The sequence below is a fragment of the Scyliorhinus torazame genome, chromosome 10 (genome assembly GCF_047496885.1).
Source record: "Scyliorhinus torazame isolate Kashiwa2021f chromosome 10, sScyTor2.1, whole genome shotgun sequence".
Lineage (NCBI taxonomy): Eukaryota > Metazoa > Chordata > Chondrichthyes > Carcharhiniformes > Scyliorhinidae > Scyliorhinus > Scyliorhinus torazame.
This window is the reverse complement of record NC_092716.1, coordinates 164269729-164288223: the sequence shown is the minus strand read 5'-3', so window position 1 is coordinate 164288223 and position 18495 is coordinate 164269729. Positions and strand designations below refer to the sequence as shown.

General features: G+C 49.4%; 1 protein-coding gene across 1 annotated transcript in view; it reads right to left on the bottom strand.

The window, feature by feature from the left end:
• Nucleotides 1-18495, bottom strand: part of trpm5 (transient receptor potential cation channel, subfamily M, member 5) — a 183793-nt gene that overhangs the window by 16903 nt on the left and 148395 nt on the right. The window contains exons 21-22 of the mRNA XM_072518897.1: nucleotides 17936-18107; nucleotides 348-526 (exon numbers count right to left, since the gene is read on the bottom strand). Of these exons, the coding sequence (XP_072374998.1) occupies nucleotides 348-526; nucleotides 17936-18107 (351 nt within the window). The remainder of the gene's footprint in view (nucleotides 1-347; nucleotides 527-17935; nucleotides 18108-18495) is intronic.

Genomic DNA, 18495 nt, shown 5'->3' with positions numbered 1-18495 from the left:
CTGTCTTTCCTGCTATGTTGATTTTTGTTTCATTATTCAAGTTAGAAAAAGTGAAACCTTTGTCCATTGATTTCCTCCTTTTGAGGTAACTTTGTGCGGTTGGTTATTTTGGATGACTAGTCTCCACAGTGATCATAACATTATCAAGATTAATCCTACCTCTCTGCAGATTAAACTCCTTTCTGTAAGCTGTGCTACAGCCCTTAAATTTCACACATCCACTTAATCGCTCTCATTCAGCAATGTCTTACGGTAAAAAGTGGCTCTCTGGCAAGTTGGTGGATACCTTGGGTACATGGGTTTTCTTTCTGACCTGTAACTCGCCCATCTGTAAGAGGGTCACTTACCAAAATGCTCCTGCTTGTGCTGTGGTTCCTTAATAATCCCACGAATGAAAAGGTTTAAGTGGCTGATGATGATGAAGGGTGGAGCCAGAGCTGGCCGGCTATGGTACTCAACGATTAGGTTGTACCGCTGAAATTTCCAGAATATATCGGTGTTTCCCTGGACAAGCTGGAAGGTATAACTGGAAGGGAAAGAAAGGCATTTCAATGAAAACCAGTGTCACACTGCCCATGCTTTGGTTGCGATCCCGGCAGTTACAATGGGATCACACCCATTAGTGCCCTCTGGGTCTGTAGGAAGCAACTAGTTACAAGAACCACTTGAGATGCACATCTGCCACCCACCTGAACCCATACCAGTGGAATCTTGATCGTAAGGGGCTGGTTTAGCACAGGGCTAAATCGCTGGCTTTGAAAGCGGACCAAGGCAGGCCAACAACACGGTTCAATTCCCGTACCAGCCTCCCTGAACAGGCGCCGGAATGTGGCGACTAGGGGCTTTTCACAGTAACTTCATTTGAAGCCTACTTGTGACAATAAGCGATTTTCATTTCATTTCATTTGCTTCTGCAGGGAAAAGAACTGCTGTTGAACTAATATACTGTTCCAATCAGACGTTAAGTAAGGAACAAAATCAGTTATTTTACCTTTTAGGGTCCAGATCGCCTGCTAGGATTGGACCCCCTGGTGCAGGGGATATACCTATGCTAGTATATTCACCTCAAGGCAATCACAGCACTGCGGGTACCCTTTCTGTGGAGCAGGAATAACTTAGGGTTCCGTGGAACCATCACTTGACTTGTATGGGGCAAATAAGTAAACAATAAGCACTTGAATTTATGCAGCACTTGTAGCAAACATATCAAGGCCACTTAATTATCCATAAAAGCTTTGATACAAAGCGATAGAAGGTGCTATCAACTCATTCAATACCACATGTTGACAAGCAGTCTGACAATTTTGAGGCAATGGTGGGAGAGCGGAGTGTCATTGATGTACAAGTGGAACCTGAGATTACGTTTTGTAAGATCTCACCAAGGTGCAGCACGTAGGTGAGAAATAGAAGGGGCCAAGGATAGATTCTTGGATGACACCAGCGGTAAAGCCACGCAAGTGCGAATAGAAACCATTGCAAGTGATACTCTGGTTATGATTAGTTACATAACAGTGGAACCTGGCAAGGATAGTCCCACCTAGCTGGATGAAGGAAAGGCATGGAAGAGGATGTGGTCAAATGTGTCAAGGGTTGCAGACAGAATGAGAAAGACGAGGAAGCGTGGTATACCATGGTCACAGTCAAATAAAATGTCATCTGTGTCTGATGAGGACTGTTTCAGTACTGTGACAGGGTCAGAAACCTGAATGAGCGGATTCAAACATGGAATAATGGGAAAGTTGGGCAGTCCTTTGGGCGCTGGCAGCATATCCAAGGACTTTGGAGAGGCAAGCAAGGTTGGGTATGAGGCGATAGTTTGCAAGGACATAGGGATCAAGGGGGTTTATTTTGAGAAGATGGTTGGTTCCAGTTCTGAAAGGAAGGGGGAGAGTATCTGAGAGGGAGAGCCATTAACATCAGCCGCCATGGGGAAATATGTGCGCTTAACTGAGTTGAGTGAACAGAAGGTGGGTTTTATTAAAGATGTGTCGATGTGGGTGACTTCAAGAAGTGGAATCAACCTAATTAAGCCAGGTCTCAACACTGCCTCAGCGTTCGAGCAATGTTCCACAGAGTTAGAACTGTGAGCCCCATAGAATCAATGAGGAATTTCAAGACCTGAAGCATCCACATTTAAAAAGGATGTGGGCATCGCTGGCAAGGCAAGTATTTCTTGCCCATCCCTAGATGCCCTTCAGAAGGTGGTGGTGAGTTGCCTTCTTGAACCGCTGCAGTACTAGAGATGCAGGTGCATCCACAGTACTGTTCGGGAGGGAGTTCCAGAATTTTGACTCCGCAATAGTGAAGAAATGGTGATTATATTTCGAAGTCTGGGTGGTGAGTGACTTGGAGGGGAAACCCCAGGTGGTGGGGTTCCCAGATATCTGCTGCTCTTGTTTCTAGATAGTAGGGGTTATGGGTTTGGAAGGTGCTGCTTAAGGAACCTTGGCCAGTTCCTGCAGTGCATCTTGTAGATGGTACACACAGCTGCCACTGTTTGTTGGTGGTGGAGGGATTGAATGTTTGTGGAAAGGGTAGGAATCAAGCTGGCTGCTTTGTCCTGGATGGTGTCAAGCTTCTTTTGGGTTGTTGGAGCTGCACTCATCCAGGCAAGTGGAGAGTATTCCATTACACTCTTGACTTGTGCCTTGTATTTAAAAAAAATATATATATTTATTAAAGTTTTTTAACACAATTTTTCTCCCTTACAAACAATGAGCACACCCCCCCCGTAACAAAAAAAAATGAGAAATCGCGCAGAGCAAGATATATAAACATGGCAAAATGATATATTTACACAGCTTTGTACACTGGCCCTCACCCGTACTTGCCAGTTTCCCCAACCCTGCATGTTATCTCTTGCTCATCCACCCTCCCAGGCATTCCCCCCGTTTTCTCCCCCCCCACCCCTCCCAGGACGTCCCCTCCACCCCCCCCCCCCCCCCAAGGTTGCTGCTGCTGCTGACCGACCTTCCTCTAACGCTCCGCGAGATAGTCCAGGAACAGTTGCCACCGCCTGTAAAACACCTGCGCAGACCCTCTCAAGGCGAACTTAATCCTCTCCAACTTTATGAACCCAGCCATATCATTTATCCAGGCTGGGGGGCTTCGCCTCCTTCCACATTAGCAAGATCCTTCGCCGGGCTACTAGGGACGCAAAGGCCAGAATGCCGGCCTCTTTCGCCTCCTGCACTCCCGGTTCGTCCACTACTCCAAATATTGCTAGCCCCCAGCTTGGCTTGACCCAGACTTTCACCACCTGAGATATTGCTCCCGCCACTCCTCTCCAGAACCCCTCCAGTGCCGAGCATGACCAAAACATATGGACATAGTTCGCCGGGCTCCCTGAGCACCTTCCACACCTGTCCTCTACCCCAAAGAACCTACTCAACCTCACCCCCGTCAAGTGCGCTCTGTGGACCACCTTAAATTGTATCAGGTTGAGCCTGGCACACGAGGAGGAGGAATGAACCCTACCTAGGGCATCAGCCCACAGACCTTCCTCGATCTCCTCCCCCAGCACCTCCTCCCATTTACCCTTCAACTCTTCTACCAGCGCTTCCTCCTCTTCTTTCAACTCCTGGTGTATTTCTGACACCTTGCCCTCCCCGACCCATACACCCGAGATCACCCTATCTTGAACTTCTTGTGCCGGGAGCAACGGGAATTCCCTCACGTGTCGCCTCACAAAAGCCCTCACCTGCATATATCTAAAGGCACTTCCCGGGGGGACCTGTGCCTTGTAGATGGTGGATAGGCTTTGGGGGGTCAGGAGGTGAGTTACTTGCCGCAGGATTCCTAGTCTTTGGCCTTCTCTGGTAGTCACAGTACTAATGTGGTGAGTCCAGTTCAGTTTCTGATCAATGGTAACCCCCAGAATGTTGATTGTGGGGGATTCAGCGATGGTAATGTCAATGAATGTCAAGGGGCTATTGTTAGATCTTTCCTTTGGTCAATGGTCATTGCCTGGCACTTGTGTGGCACGCATGTTACTTGCTACTTGTCAGCCCAAGCCTGGATATTGCCCAGGTCTTGCTACATTTGGTCATGGACTGCTTCATTATCTGAGGCGTCGCAAGCCATCTGCAACCATTCCCACTTCTGACCTTATGATGGGAGGTCATGAAGCAGCTGCAGATGGTTGGGCCAGGACGCTACCTTGAGGAACTCCTACATTGATGTCCTGGAGCTGAGATGATTGACCTCCAACCACCACAACCATCTTCCTTGGCCAGGTATGACTCCAACCAGCCGAGAGTTTCCCCCCTGATTCCCATTAATTCCAGTTTTGCTTGATGCCGTACCCAATCAAATGCTGCCTTGATGTCAAGGGCAGTCACTCTTGCCTCATCTGTGGCATTCAGCTCTATTGTCCTTGTTTGAAGCAAGGCTGTAATGAGGGCAGGAGTTGAGTGACCTTGGCAGAACCCAAACTGAGCATCCGTGAGCAGGTTATTGCTGAGTAAATGCCGTTTGATAGCACTTGATGATTCCTTCCATCACTTTGCTGATGATGGTGAGTAGACTGATAGGGCAGTAATTGGCTGGGTTGGATTTGTACTATTTCTTGTGTACAGGACACACTTGGGCAATTTTCTACATTGCCGGGTGGATGTCAGTGTTGTAACTGTATTGGAACAGCTTGGTAGGGGTGCGGCAAGCTCCAGATCGTAAGTCTTCAGTACTATTGCCGGAATATTGTTAGGGCCCACAATCTTTGCAGTATTCAGTGCCTTCAGCCATTTCTTGATATCATGTGGAGTGAATCGTATTGCCTGAAGAATGACATCTGTGATGCTGGGGACCTCTGGAGGAGACCGAGATGGATCATCCACTCAGCACTTTGGGCTGGAGATTGTTGTGAATGCTTCAACCTCATCTTTTGCATAGATGTGCTGGGCTCCTCCATCATTGAGGATGGGAATATTTGCGGAGCCGCCTCCTCCAGTGAGCTGTTTAATTGTCCACTACCATTCACGGTATGATGTAGCAGGACTGCAGAGCTTAGATCTAATGCGTTCGTTGTGGAATCACTTAACTCTGTCTATTATGTGCTGCTTGTGCAGTTTGGCACACAAGTCGGTCTGTGTTGTAGCTTCAGCAGGTTGACACCTCATTTTTCGGTATGCCTGATGTTGCTCCTGGCATGCTCTCCTGCACTCTTCATTGAACCAGAGTTGATCCCCTGGCTTGGTGGTGGGGGAGTATGCCAGGTCCTAAGGTTGCAGATTGTGGTTGAATACAATTCTGCTGCTGCTGATGGCCCACAGCATCCCAATGATGCTCAGTCTTGAGTTGCTAGCTCTGTTCAAAGTCTACCCCATTTTGCTCAGTGGTCGTGCCACACAACATGATGGAGGGTATCCTCAAGGTGAAGATGGGACTTTGTCTCCACAAGGATTGTGCGGTCACTCCTACTGATACAGGCAGGTTGGTGAGGATGAAGTCAAGTATGTTTTTCCCTCACCACATGATGCAGTCCCAGTCTAGCAGCTATGCTCTTTATGACCTAGCCAGCTCGATCTGTGGTGGTACTACCGAGCACTCTGGTAATGGACATTGAAGTCCCCCACACAGAGTAAATTCTGCCCCCTTGCCACCCTCATGTGGTGTTCAAAATGGAGGAGTACTGATTCATCAGCTGGTGGTGGCCGGTACGTGGTAAACAGCAGGAGGTTTCCTTGCCCATGTTTAAACAAGCCATGAGACTTCATGCGGTCCAGTGTTGGTGTTGAGGACTCCCTAGGGCAACTCCCTCCCACCTGTACCAACACCACTGCTGCTTCTTTCTTACAGGTGAGACAGCACACACCCTGGAATGGTGTCTGGGACGCTGTATACAAGGTATGATTCTGTGAGTATGACGATCGAGTCGAATCACAGAATCCCTACAGTGCAGGAGGCCATTTGGCCCATTGAGTCTCCTGACCCTCTGGAAGAGCAATCCACACAAACTCCATCCCCTGCCCTATCCCAATAACCCCATAACATAACCTACACCTTTTTTGGACACTAAGGGCAATGTATCATGGCCAATCCACCTCACCATAACATCTTTGGACTTTGGAAGGAAACGGGAGCACCTGGAGGAAATCCACGCAGACACGGAGAGAAAGTGCAAACTCCAAACACACAGTGACCCAAGGCAGGAATTGAACCCAGGTCCCTGGTGCTGTGAGGCAGCAGTGCTAACCATTGTGCCACAGCCTATATCAGGCTGTTTCTTGACTCAGTCTGTGAGACAACTCTCCCAACTTTGGCCCAAGCCTCCAGATGTTAGCAGGACTTTGCAGCGTCGACAGGGCTGGGTTTGCCATTGTCATTTCCCGTGTCTGCATCAATGCCGGGTGGTCCGTCCGGTTTAATTCCTTTTTCATGTTTTTGGAGCAGTTGAATACTGGGCTGTTTCAGAGGGCATTTAAGGGTCAACCACATTGCTGTGGGTCTGGAGGCACATGTAAGCCAGACCAGGTAAGGATGGCAGATTTCCTTCCCTAAAGGACATTCCTCAAGGTAGTGTCCTGGCCCAACACAGGACCACTGATGCGTATGTGTACTGTCCATTTGATAACCAGCTAGGGTTTGAAAAGTAAAATAGGTTGCACCAAAATAGTTTCTTGTTTGGTTACCTAAATCAAATGTTAGTGTGTCAGGTTTCACTGCTGTGGTGTTGGGCGCCGCTACCTTTCAAACCCACTCAGTAATGCAGCGACCTATGGCTACCAGCAGTGAGACAATCAGTACTCAATTTGTTTGCTGGAATGAAATTCCTCCCAATGCAGAACCGTTGGTACATTTATCCTTTTAAGTATTTTACGGATGTCAGATTTATCAGTGGAATCAGTCGCCTGCCCTGCTGTCAACTTGTCCATGTGTTGAGTGGTCTAGGAGTGGTAAGACAGTGGCTACAATTCCTCTCATCCCTTTGGCCCATCTTGAGATTTGCTTGAGCACAGGGTTGAAGTTGATCACCCCAGTAATGGGATATATGGTGAAGAAAATGTTAGGAAAGGGGCAGGGAGTTGTGTTTGGCATTTTGATTTGTCGAGGTTTGGAATTCAGGTATGTGTGCTGTTTTATATTAGCACTCACCTGAGGAAGGAGCTGTGCTCTGAAAGCTAGTGATTTGAAACAAACCTGTTGGACTTTAACCTGGTGTCGTAAGACTTCTTACTGTGCTCATCCCAGTCCGACGCGGGCATCTCCACATCATGTTTTATATTATGAAGAACCACAAATTGGTCCAAGGGCTGAAGTGCTTCATTCTGCAGGGTACACACGGATAGATCCGTATGAAGAGCTTCCTTCACCTTACCAAATGATGGATTTAGCCTGCTGAACTGATAATGCATTGCACGAGTAGATTCATACACCGGGTTCATTTTGACTTTGACCGCTGTGCCCGTTCTACGTCTCACCCAATTTTCATCACCATTAATGTATAACAGGCAAGCTGATTCAAGATTTCCTTTTTGATACTGTAGTCCAAAATCAAAATAATAAGTTTAACCATTGACATTGTTTCCATGGACTTCCGGTTGCGGCTATGCTGAGCTAAGCCGCACTAATCGGCAGCTCCCGCGAAGACGGACTTTCGGGCTCGATAGAAGAGCCCCAATGGGACTTTTCACACAGCCAACCCGTGGGGAAGAGAGGAGAGAGGTCCCCCACTAACCTGTATGGACCGGACCCGCAGCGAAATGGCCAAAAAAACGGCACTGGAGCAGCGGGAGAAGAAGGGTAAAATAAATAAAATGGCGGCGGCCGGGGACAAAGAAGAGATGCAAGAATTCATCAAGCGCTGTTTCGAGGAGCTGCGCAAGGAGATGGTGGCGCCTATGCTGGCAATAATTGAAGGACTTGGGGCAACCCAGAAAGCCCACGAGGTGGAGATCCAGGACAAAGTGAGTGAGAATGAGGACGAGCTCTTGGGCCTGGCGGTGAAAGTGGAGCGGCACGAGGCGCTACACAAGACGTGGGCGGGAAGACTCTAAGACCTGGAGAACAGGTCGAGGAGAAACAATTTGAGGATCCTGGGTCTCCCAGAAGGAGTGGAGGGGGCCTACGCCGCGGCATATGCGGGCACAATGATCGGGGCGCTGATGGGCGCGGAGGCCCCCCCCCCCCCCCGCCCCCGGGGTTGCTGGAGCTGGAAGGGGCGCACCGGGTGCTGGCGAGGAATCCCAAAGCAAATGAGCCGCCAAGGGCGATGGTGGTGAGATTTCACCGGTTCACAGACCGAGAGAGGGTCCTGAAATGGGCCAAGAAGGAGCGGAGCAGCAAGTCGGACAATGCTGAGATTAGAATATACCCCGACTGGAGCACGGAGGTCGCTAAGCGGAGAGCGGGTTTCAACCGGGCCAAAGCGGTGCTGCATCGGAAAGGAGTGAAATTTGGAATGTTGCAGCCAGCGCGACTGTAGGTCACATATAACGGCCAACAACACTACTTCGAAACGCCCGAAGAGGCGTGGACCTATATACTAACTGAAAAGTTGGACTCTAATTGAGGGTTTGTGAGGGTGGGGGGTATTTGAGGGTTGAAGTATGATGCCGGTTGTATATAGGGGGGTAAGCACGTGCAGGGAATGTTATATGGGCTGGGGACGAGAGACGAGGCCGCAACAGAAGCTGCGTCAGGGGGGGGCGGGGCAGGCTCTGGAAAGCGTGGGGTTTTTCTCCTGCACGCGGGAAGAAAGGTGGGAGGGGGAGCGTAGGAACGTCTACTGATGGGGAGATTCCCACACGGGGGGGTCAAAGGGATGGTGGGGGAAGCCGGGGTCAGCAGGCGTCAGCTGACTTACGGGAGTGATATGGGGGGAGCAAAAAAGCTAGACCGGGATCTAGCGGGGGGGAGGGAAGGGGGGGGAAACAGGGTTGCTGCTGCACTGGCCGAAAGGGAATGGGACACAGAAGAGGTGGCCGGGACGGAGGTGAGGGAGACGCGGACACGGGACTGGCCCAGAAAACGAGAAGGCTAGTCGGCGGGGGTGCGAGCCCCTCCAATCCGGCTGATAACGTGGAACGTGAGGGGCCTGAACGGACCGGTGAAGAGGGCTCGAGTGTTCGCGCACTTGAAGGGACTGAAGGCAGACGTGGCTATGCTCCAAGAGACACACCTGAAGGTGGCGGACCAGGTTAGGTTAAGAAGGGGATGGGTAGGACAGGTATTTCACTCGGGACTGGATGCGAAAAACAGAGGGGTGGCAATTCTGGTGGGAAAACATGTGTCATTTGAGGCCAAGACTATCGTAGCGGACAATGGAGGGAGATACGTGATGGTGAGTGGTAGGTTGCAAGGGACGTGGGTGGTGTTGGTAAATGTATACGCCCCGAACTGGGATGATGCTGGATTTATGAAGCGCATGTTGGGGCGCATCCCGGACCTGGAGGTAGGAGGACTGATAATGGGAGGGGACTTTAACACAGTGCTGGACCCAGCACTGGACCGCTCCAGATCAAGGACGGGAAAGAGGCCGGTGACGGCCAGGGTGCTCAGGGGGTTCATGGACCAGATGGGGGGAGTGGACCCATGGAGGTTTGCAAGACCGCAGGCCAGGGAATTTTCTTTCTTCTCTCACGTGCACAAGGCATACTCCCGGATAGACTTCTTTGTTCTGGGCAGGGCGCTCATCCCGAGGGTGGAGGGGACGGAGTATCCGGCCATAGCCGTTTCGGACCATGCCCCGCACTGGGTGGAAGTGGGGCTGGGAGAGGAGAGGGACCAACGCCCGCTGTGGCGGTTGGATGTGGGACTGTTGGCAGATGAGGTGGTGTGTGGTAAGGTAAGGGGGTGTATTGAAAGTTACTTGGAGGCCAACGACAACGGGGAGGTGCGAGTGGGGGTGGTATGGGAGGCGTTGAAGGCGGTGATCAGGGGAGAGCAAATCTCCATTAGGGCTCATAGGCAGAAGACAGAGGGCATGGAAAGGGAGAGGTTAGTGGGGGAGATTTTGCAAGTGGACAGGAGATACGCATAGGCCCCAAAGGAAAGATTACGTGGGGAAAGGCGACGGCTCCAGACGGAGTTTGACCTGTTGACCACGGGGAAGGCGGAGGCACAGTGGAGGAAGGCACGGGGCGACCTACGAGTACGGGGAAAAGGCCAGTCGGATGCTGGTACACCAGCTCCGTAAGAGGGCGGCAGCGAGGGAAATAGGGGGAGTCAAAGATAGTGGGGGAGCCATGGCCCAGAGTGCAACAAAATAAACAAGGTATTCAAGGCCTTCTATGAAGAGCTGTACAGATCCCAGCCCCCAGGGGGGGGGGAAGAGGGGATGGGAAGGTTCCTGGACCAACTGCGGTTCCCGATGGTGGAGGAGCAAGAGGTGGCTGGTTTGGGGGCACCAATCGGGTTGGAGGAGCTGAGTAAGGGTTTGGGGAGCATGCAGGCGGGGAAGGCCCCGGGGCCGGATGGGTTCCCAGTGGAGTTCTATAGAAAGTATGCGGACCTCTTGGCCCCGCTACTAGTGAGGACCTTTAACGAGGCAAGAGAGGAGGGGTCCCTGCCCCCGACAATGTCGGAGGCGACAATTTCCTTGATTCTGAAGCGAGCCAAGGACCCACTGCAATGTGGATCGTACAGGCCGATTTCGCTCATTAATGTGGATGCTAAGCTATTGGCAAAAGTGCTGGCCACGAGGATTGAGGTGTCCCGGGGGTGATACATGAGGACCAGACGGGATTTGTAAAGGGCAGGCAATTAAATACAAATGTGCGGCGGCTCTTAAACGTGATAATGATGCCATCGGAGGAGGGAGAGGCGGAGATAGTGGCAGCCATGGACGCGGAAAAGGCCTTTGACCGAGTTGAGTGGGAGTACCTCTGGGAGGTGTTGCGTAGGTTTGGGTTCGGGGGAGGGTTTATTAGCTGGGTTAAGCTCCTTTACAGCGCCCCGGTGGCAAGTGTGGTGACGAACCGGCGGAGGTCGGAGTACTTTCGGCTGTACCGAGGAATGAGGCAGGGGTGCCCTCTGTCCCCCCTGTTGTTTGCATTGGCGATCGAACCCTTGGCCATATCACTGAGGGAGTCTAATAAATGGAGGGGGGTGGTCCGCGGGGGGGGGGGGGGGGGGGGGGAAAAGAGCATCGGGTGTCGCTATACGCGGACGACCTGCTGCTGTACGTGGCGGACCCAATGGAGGGGATGGTGGAGGTCATGCAGACTTTGAGGGAGTTTGGGGAGTTCTCGGGCTATAAGCTCAATGTAGGGAAGAGCAAGCTTTTTGTACTACAGGCAGGGGACCAAGAAAGAGGGATAGGGGCCCTACCACTGAGGAGGGCGGAGGGGAGTTTTTGGTATCTAGGGATCCAGATAGCCAGGAGCTGGGGGGCCCTACACAAACTGAATCTGACGAGGTTGGTGGACCAAATGGAGGTGGACTTCAAAAGATGGGATATGTTGCCACTCTCGTTGGCGGGTAGAGTGCAGTTGGTAAAAATGGTGGTCCTTCCGAGGTTTTTGTTTGTGTTCCAGTGCCTCCCCATCGTGATCACCAAAGGCTTTTTCAAGAGAGTAGGTAGGAGTATTGTGGGGTTTGTGTGGGCGAACAAAACCCCGAGGGTAAGGAGAGGGTTCCTGAAGCGCAGTAGGGACCGAGGAGGGCTGGCGCTGCCAAACCTAGGGAGCTACTACTGGGCAGCAAACGTGGCGATGATCCGTAAGTGGGTTATGGAGGGAGAGGGGGCGACATGGAAGAGGATGGAGATGGCGTCCTGCAAAGGAACGAGCTTGGGGGTGCTGGTGGCGGCACCGTTGCCGGTCTCGCCATCAAAGTACACCACGAGCCCGGTGGTGGCGGCAACGTTAAGGATCTGGGGCCAGTGGAGACGGCATAGGGGTGCAGTGGGAGCCTCGGTGTGGTCCCAGATCAGGGGTAACCACCGGTTTGTCCCGGGGAAGATGGACAGGGGGTTCCAGGGCTGGCACCGGGCGGGAATTCGAAGAATGGGGGACCTGTTCATCGACGGGACATTTGCGAGCCGAGGGGCACTGGAGGAGAAGTTTGAGCTACACCCGGGAAATGCATTCAGATATATGCAGGTGAGGGCTTTTGTGAGGCGACAGGTCAGGGAATTCCCGCTGCTCCCGACACAGGAAATTCAAGACAGGGTGATCTCGGGTGTATGGGTCGGGGAGGGCAAGGTTTCGGCAATACACCAAGAGATGAAAGAAGAGGGGGAAGCGCTAGCAGAAGAGTTGAAGGGTAAATGGGGGGAGGAGATCGAGGAAGGTTTGTGGGCTGATGCCCTGGGTAGGGTCAATTCCTCCTCCTCATGTGCCAGGCTCAGCCTGATACAAATTAAGGTGGTTCACAGAGCGCACTTGACGGGGGCGAGGTTGAGTAGGTTCTTTGGGGCAGAGGACAAATGTGGAAGGTGTTCAGGGAGTCCGGCGAACCATGTCCATATGTTTTGGTCATGCCCGGCACTGGAGGGGTTCTGGAGAGGAGTGGCGGGAGCAATATCTCAGGTGGTGAAAGTCCGGGTCAAGCCAAGCTGGGGGCTAGCAATATTTGGAGTAGTGAACGAGCCGGGATTGCAGGAGGCGAAAGAGGCCAGCATTCTGGCCTTTGCGTCCCTGGTAGCCCGGCGAAGGATCTTGCTAATGTGGAAGGAGGCGAAGTCCCCTAGCGTGGAGGCCTGGACAAACGACATGGCTGGGTTCATAAAGTTGGAAAGGATTAAGTTTGCCTTAAGGGGGTCTGCGCAGGGGTTCTACAGGCGGTGGCAACCGTTCCTAGACTACCTCGCGGAGCATTAGAGGAAGGTCGGTCAGCAGCAGCAGCAACCCTTGGGGGGGAGGGGGGAAACGAGAGATTGCTTGAGGGGACGGACGAGCGGGGGATAACATGGAGGGTGGGGGAAACTGGTACGAAGAGCGAGAGATAGTGCATAAAGCTCTGTAAATATATCATCTTACCATGTATATATCTTGCTCAGGGCGATTTTGTGTTATTTTGTTACGGGGGTGGGGGGGGGGGTTACTTTTGTAAGGGGAAAAAATTGTTTTGTTTTGTTAAAAAACTTTAATAAATATGTATATATTTTTTAAAGACATTGTTTCCATGACTGTGGTAACCTACTTAAAACCAAAGAGTTCCTGTTAGCATTAAAATAAAACTGTCAAAATACTGGCCAGAAAATTTAAGCAATTAGGTATCCTAAGAGATGAAGGTTTATTTGCGAAGAAACGTGCTTCCAATGTATTGTTTGTTCCAAAGAAGCCAAATAGTCACGAACACTGGCCAGAATTCTCTGGTAGTTGTGATTCCGTTTTCCTGCCCGCATTGTACTCCTGCCAGTGGGTTTTGCAGCGGTCCGGGGTGGTTACAATGGGCAATCTCATTGAAAGCGGCAGGAGTATAGAATCCCACCACCAGCGATTGGCACGTGGCCGAGAAACACGTAGCTATCCGACCAGAGCATCACCGCCCACTGACTTTACAAGCCACAAGTAGCAAGTTATAAACAAGCTGACCATGTTGCATTTGAAAGCTTAAATAATTAGAGAATACAGTTTAAAGGAGACTGTCCTATCAAAGCATTTGGCGAATCTTTATTTTGTTTGTGGAGGTTGAAAAGCTTGCTGCTTTTTCTGATTGTGCCACTGGCTTGTGACATCTAATGTTGCATCCGTATGTTTTCAAAGCAATGGAACGGGCACAGGCCCGCACATGTTGTTAATGTCATTGTATCATCTTCCTCTGGCATTGAACAGGGTGTAACCCAAAAGTTAAAACAGAGTGTAACTCAAAGTTAGAAAATAAAGTATTGGCAGAATTGCACCAGGAGAATTGTTCAAGACATTTTGGGGTCCCAAGTCTTTAGCTTATGGGCAGAGTGCAGCTCACTTCCTGATTTTATTTGGTGCCTCCTTCCTCGCTTAGCTAACAATGTGAGTATTAATAATGAAAAATGCTCACTCGTTGAGAAACTCACCTGCAGAAATAGTTCATTGAGGCATAAGAATTAAAACACAAATTATACACCCTAACTAATCACACTGGAGCAAGCTGATTGATTTGCATCCTCAACTAATCTAACGCAACACAGACTCATTTCTCAACAAGATAGAGAGAGGAGGGAGACATTGGGCGGAAAAAAAATTGAGAGAGAGTTGAAAGCATGAGACAGAAGTGCTGGTTAATGAGCATCTCAAACCAGAGAAAGCCCAGTCATTTTTGTTGTGTGTTCGTATTTATTCCTAGTTGGAACAGGGTCACTTAAATAGTTTGATCATGTGACTTATTGATTATGTCATCGGCAGTTTGGGTAGGCTAACAGTCAGTCTTTCTTTACACCTGTTGAGTAAACTCCTTTCTAATAAAGCTGTTGTTTGTTTGTGGTCTGCAAGCCTATCTTTCAAAATGCCACAAATAAAACTGGCGATGAGTAGATCAGAACCATGTTGGCAGATTCCTGGCAAAGTAAAAAATAAATATAGGAAAATTAAGAAGATACAAACATCACTGCACCAAAGCTGACAATGAAGGGGTGCTGGATAATAGCAGCAACCATCGAGCAAACCAAAACGTAAACATAGATTTTGGTGAAAACAGTCTCAAAACCATGCTTGCCATATGCTCTGCCCAGAAGGTTCTGGATCAGTGCTCCTTTTACTATGAGTAGCATGTAAAGTAACAAATAGTCTGCAACAAATAATTGAGAGCTGGGGGAGTTTTACAACACCTGTTGCAAATCTTGAAAGGAACAGGCTACGCTCAGGGTTATCTTGTTATAAGAGCATAAGAACTGGGAGCAGGAGTAGGCCATCTGGCCCCTTGAGCCTGCTCCACCATTCAATAAGATAAGGCTGTTTGAAATGAAAAAAAAGTGAGGTAGAGCTAACCTTTGGGACACATTGTGCTTACACAAGACATTCCATAGTAAAATGGCAGGATTTTTGGCACCATGGAACCGTATGATGAAAGCTCAGAGCGCTGGAGCTCATATGCCGAAAATTTCAAAGACTTAGTCAAGGTGAACAAAATTGTGGCAGACCTAGTAATCCCATCTTTCCTAAGCGTTGGGGGGGGGGGGGGGCGGTGGGTGGGGGGTAGGGGGGGAGGGGGGGGGGGGGCCTTCCAACTCCTGCAAAGTCTGGTGCAACCAGAAATACCAGGCTCAAAAACGTATGATAAAATACTGGAGATATTGCAGGCCACTTCTTATCTAAACTTTTGGTCATGGCCGATTGGTTCAGGTTCCACAAAGGTAATCAACAAGATGGTGAATCAATCACACAATTCATAGCTACTTTGAAGAAAGTAGCCGAATACTGTAAATTTGGAGATGTCTTCAATGACACCATTAGAGACAGACTTGTGAGTGGGTTAAGAAGCAAAGCTATCAAGTAAAGGTTGTTAACAGAGAGTAACTTGGACCTAAAGAAGGCTTTATAAGTTGCAATCTCTGGGGAAGTAACGGCTAAAGAAGTGCAACAATTAAGCTGGAGCACTAATGTCCATAAGGTATCAGCTGAAACCCAAGCCACCGGCACAGGTTTGAAATTGCAATGGATGTACAAAAAACGTTCACACAACTGTTTGCTGGAGTAAAGATGCAGCATGCAAGAATTCTGGTAAAAGGGACACAACGAACATGCTGGTTCCAAACAAGAATTATGAAAAGCAAGAACCAAATACATCAAGTGAAAAGCTGAATAGAGGGAAGAGGATCCACGTGATGCAAAAAGGACTAGAATCACAATCAGGTAATGAACTGTCATTTAAAGTACTGACCAATGCGGCGGCAACAAGCTGTAACTAGGTCACTGCTTTACTGGGCCGACCACCGATGAAAATGGAGGTGGATACTCATTTTGTTGGTCCCAGAATCTGTTTACCAAGAGAAACTACGACATGTCGCCTTGAAACCCTCAAAGATAATCATATTCTATACTGGAGAAGTGGTTCCATTGAGGGGCCGTATCGACGTAAATGTGCAGCTAAACGAACAGACCGCAGACTTGCCCCTGCACATCCTCTAATGGGGAGAACCTGGCTGGGGGGGGGGGGGCAGGGGCAGTAGCGGGTAGTGATTTGGTGCCAAATCCATGGATTTGGGGTGTCCCCCTCGGGATCGGGGTGGCCTAGCTCAGACCACCATTGCTGCAGTCTGTTTTGTAAATGTACCCCTTTGATGCTACTTACAAACCTCTGGCTGCTCTCACTTCTGAGAGCTGCCTGGGTACTTTGAATGCTCAGAAACTCTCTGGTCATCTGGGAACCCACCCAGGGTGCCTCTCTGGACACCCACATGTCCCAGCTGTATCATCAAGAGCCAAGCTCAATCAGGAACCCAGCAGGTGTTGGAACTCCTCAGAAGCGCTGCCCCATTGAGAGGAAGCAGGGGATCAGCAGAGCTCACTCTAATAAAAGGACACCTGTACCACGGCCTTTGGAAGCTTCCCTGGTTCTCTGCCCCTCTCAGGGCAGAGGACTCACCAGTGACCCCACCCCTCGGATCACCAGTTGTCCCCTCCTGGTGAGACCGGCAGCGCTGACTGCCTCTGACACAACCTCCCAAACAGTGTTCAGGTGGGCAGGCTTGAGTATGCGGCCACATTGGGAAGAGGGTGCCCATCCACTCCTCACTGGTATGAAGCTGTGGGTCCACTTCGGATTCCTGACATCACGGGGCAGGTCTTCTCTGAGCCGTCATGGTGGCTGCAGCGAGTGTGTGGTTAGTGGAGTGCTCAAAAACAGTTCCAGCTGTCAGACTCTTTGGCGCTAATTCCAGCCCCAATTGTTAGAACGCCCGATGGGCCGGGAATTGCTCGGAATACGCAGCAGCAGAGTGTTGGCCCATTTGGAAGTACAGACTCGCTTACCGAATAGCGCCCCCAAGGAGAACACAAATCGCATGCAATTCAGACCCCCAAACGGAGAATTCCGTCCAATATCATCAAATTCCTGTCACATGAGTTGGCAACTCTGCAATGAGTTGTTCACCTCCAGACTTTGCAAACCCTCTCTACTACCTGCAAGGCTGAAGTCAGAAATACTCATCGTGCAAGCAGACTGCACAAGACAAAACACCATCTCAATATTGTGCTTGACTGGTCCCTCTATCACCGAACTCAATATGGACCCACTTTACTGGGACACCAGCTGTAGTATGCATGATATATAGGTTGCACTGTAGCAACTCAGACTGGTTATGTAGATAACAGCTACCTTCCCTGTGAATGACAAGCACCAGTATTATGGGAACATCATCATTTCCAATTTCCTCTCTCAAGTCTTGCATCATTCGCATTTTGACATACATCACCATTTCTTCACTATTGCTCAGTCAACATCATGCAATTCCATATGTAACACCATTTTGGGTGTACCATCATCACAAAGACTGCAATGGTTCAAGGAATAGGACCAGCCCCGCCTTTTCAGAGCAACTAGATAATGGCAACAAATGCCAGGAACACCCATTTCCTGAGGTCAAATAAGATGAAGGAAAAGCAGAAATGCACTGTCAGGAATGAAAGAGGAAAGAGACAAATGAAGAGGACAAACAAGAGTAAAAGAATAGAATGGAAATGAAGGAGGAAGACAGAAATGGAGGACAGAAACACAAATGAAAAGAGGTCATAAATGAAGGATGAATGTCAACCTAACACAGGAAAAAAGACTGACCGGAAGAGATGGAGATATAAATGGTATGATTCATACTTTCCAAATAGCGTTGGATATATTTAAATTGTGATTCTGCCCAACTCAAAACTAATTTAGTCAGACATAGCCCTTTCATTAGGATGGACGTCACTACCTTATAGGGAACCACTTCCATCGGTGTTCTCCCAATCTCTTGCTGTAATTTTGGCATAAATCCGTTTACACTGTATCTACAAGGATTCTGCCAACCATTGTACCAATTTATGGAACCAGATCGGAAAGCCCTGCAAAATTCCAGTTGTAAATGTTTATACATCACCTGAACATGGCGATCAGAAGATTCAACAGCAGTACATTAGTGACCAGCAGAAAGATGACCAGAAGCATGATGACCAGCCAGTTTGCATAACGATTAATGCAGTATGGTAAGTTATCTTCATTTGTCATATTGTGTTGGTTAGTGAAGCAGGATCGATTAACCATCCGAACCTCTAGAATTACAATGAAATCACCTTCAGTACTAGCAACTCCAAAACTGGACTAGGAGATGGATTGTGGGAGAGGCAGGCTAAGTCTGCAGTTAGAACATAAGAACTAGGAGCAGGAGTAGGCCATCTGGCCCCTCGAGCCTGCTCCGCCATTCAATGAGATCATGGCTGATCTTTTGTGGACTCAGCTCCACTTTCCGGCCCGAACACCATAACCCTTAATCCCTTTATTCTTCAAAAAACTATCTATCTTTATCTTAAAAAAAGTTGACATACATTTATTGAAAACCTTCATAATTTATGCTTTGACAACACAAGTTAAAGAGATTTTAAAAAACAGACGTATTATATTCCAATACAGTCCATCCAAAATTGGAGAATCAAAACTAAA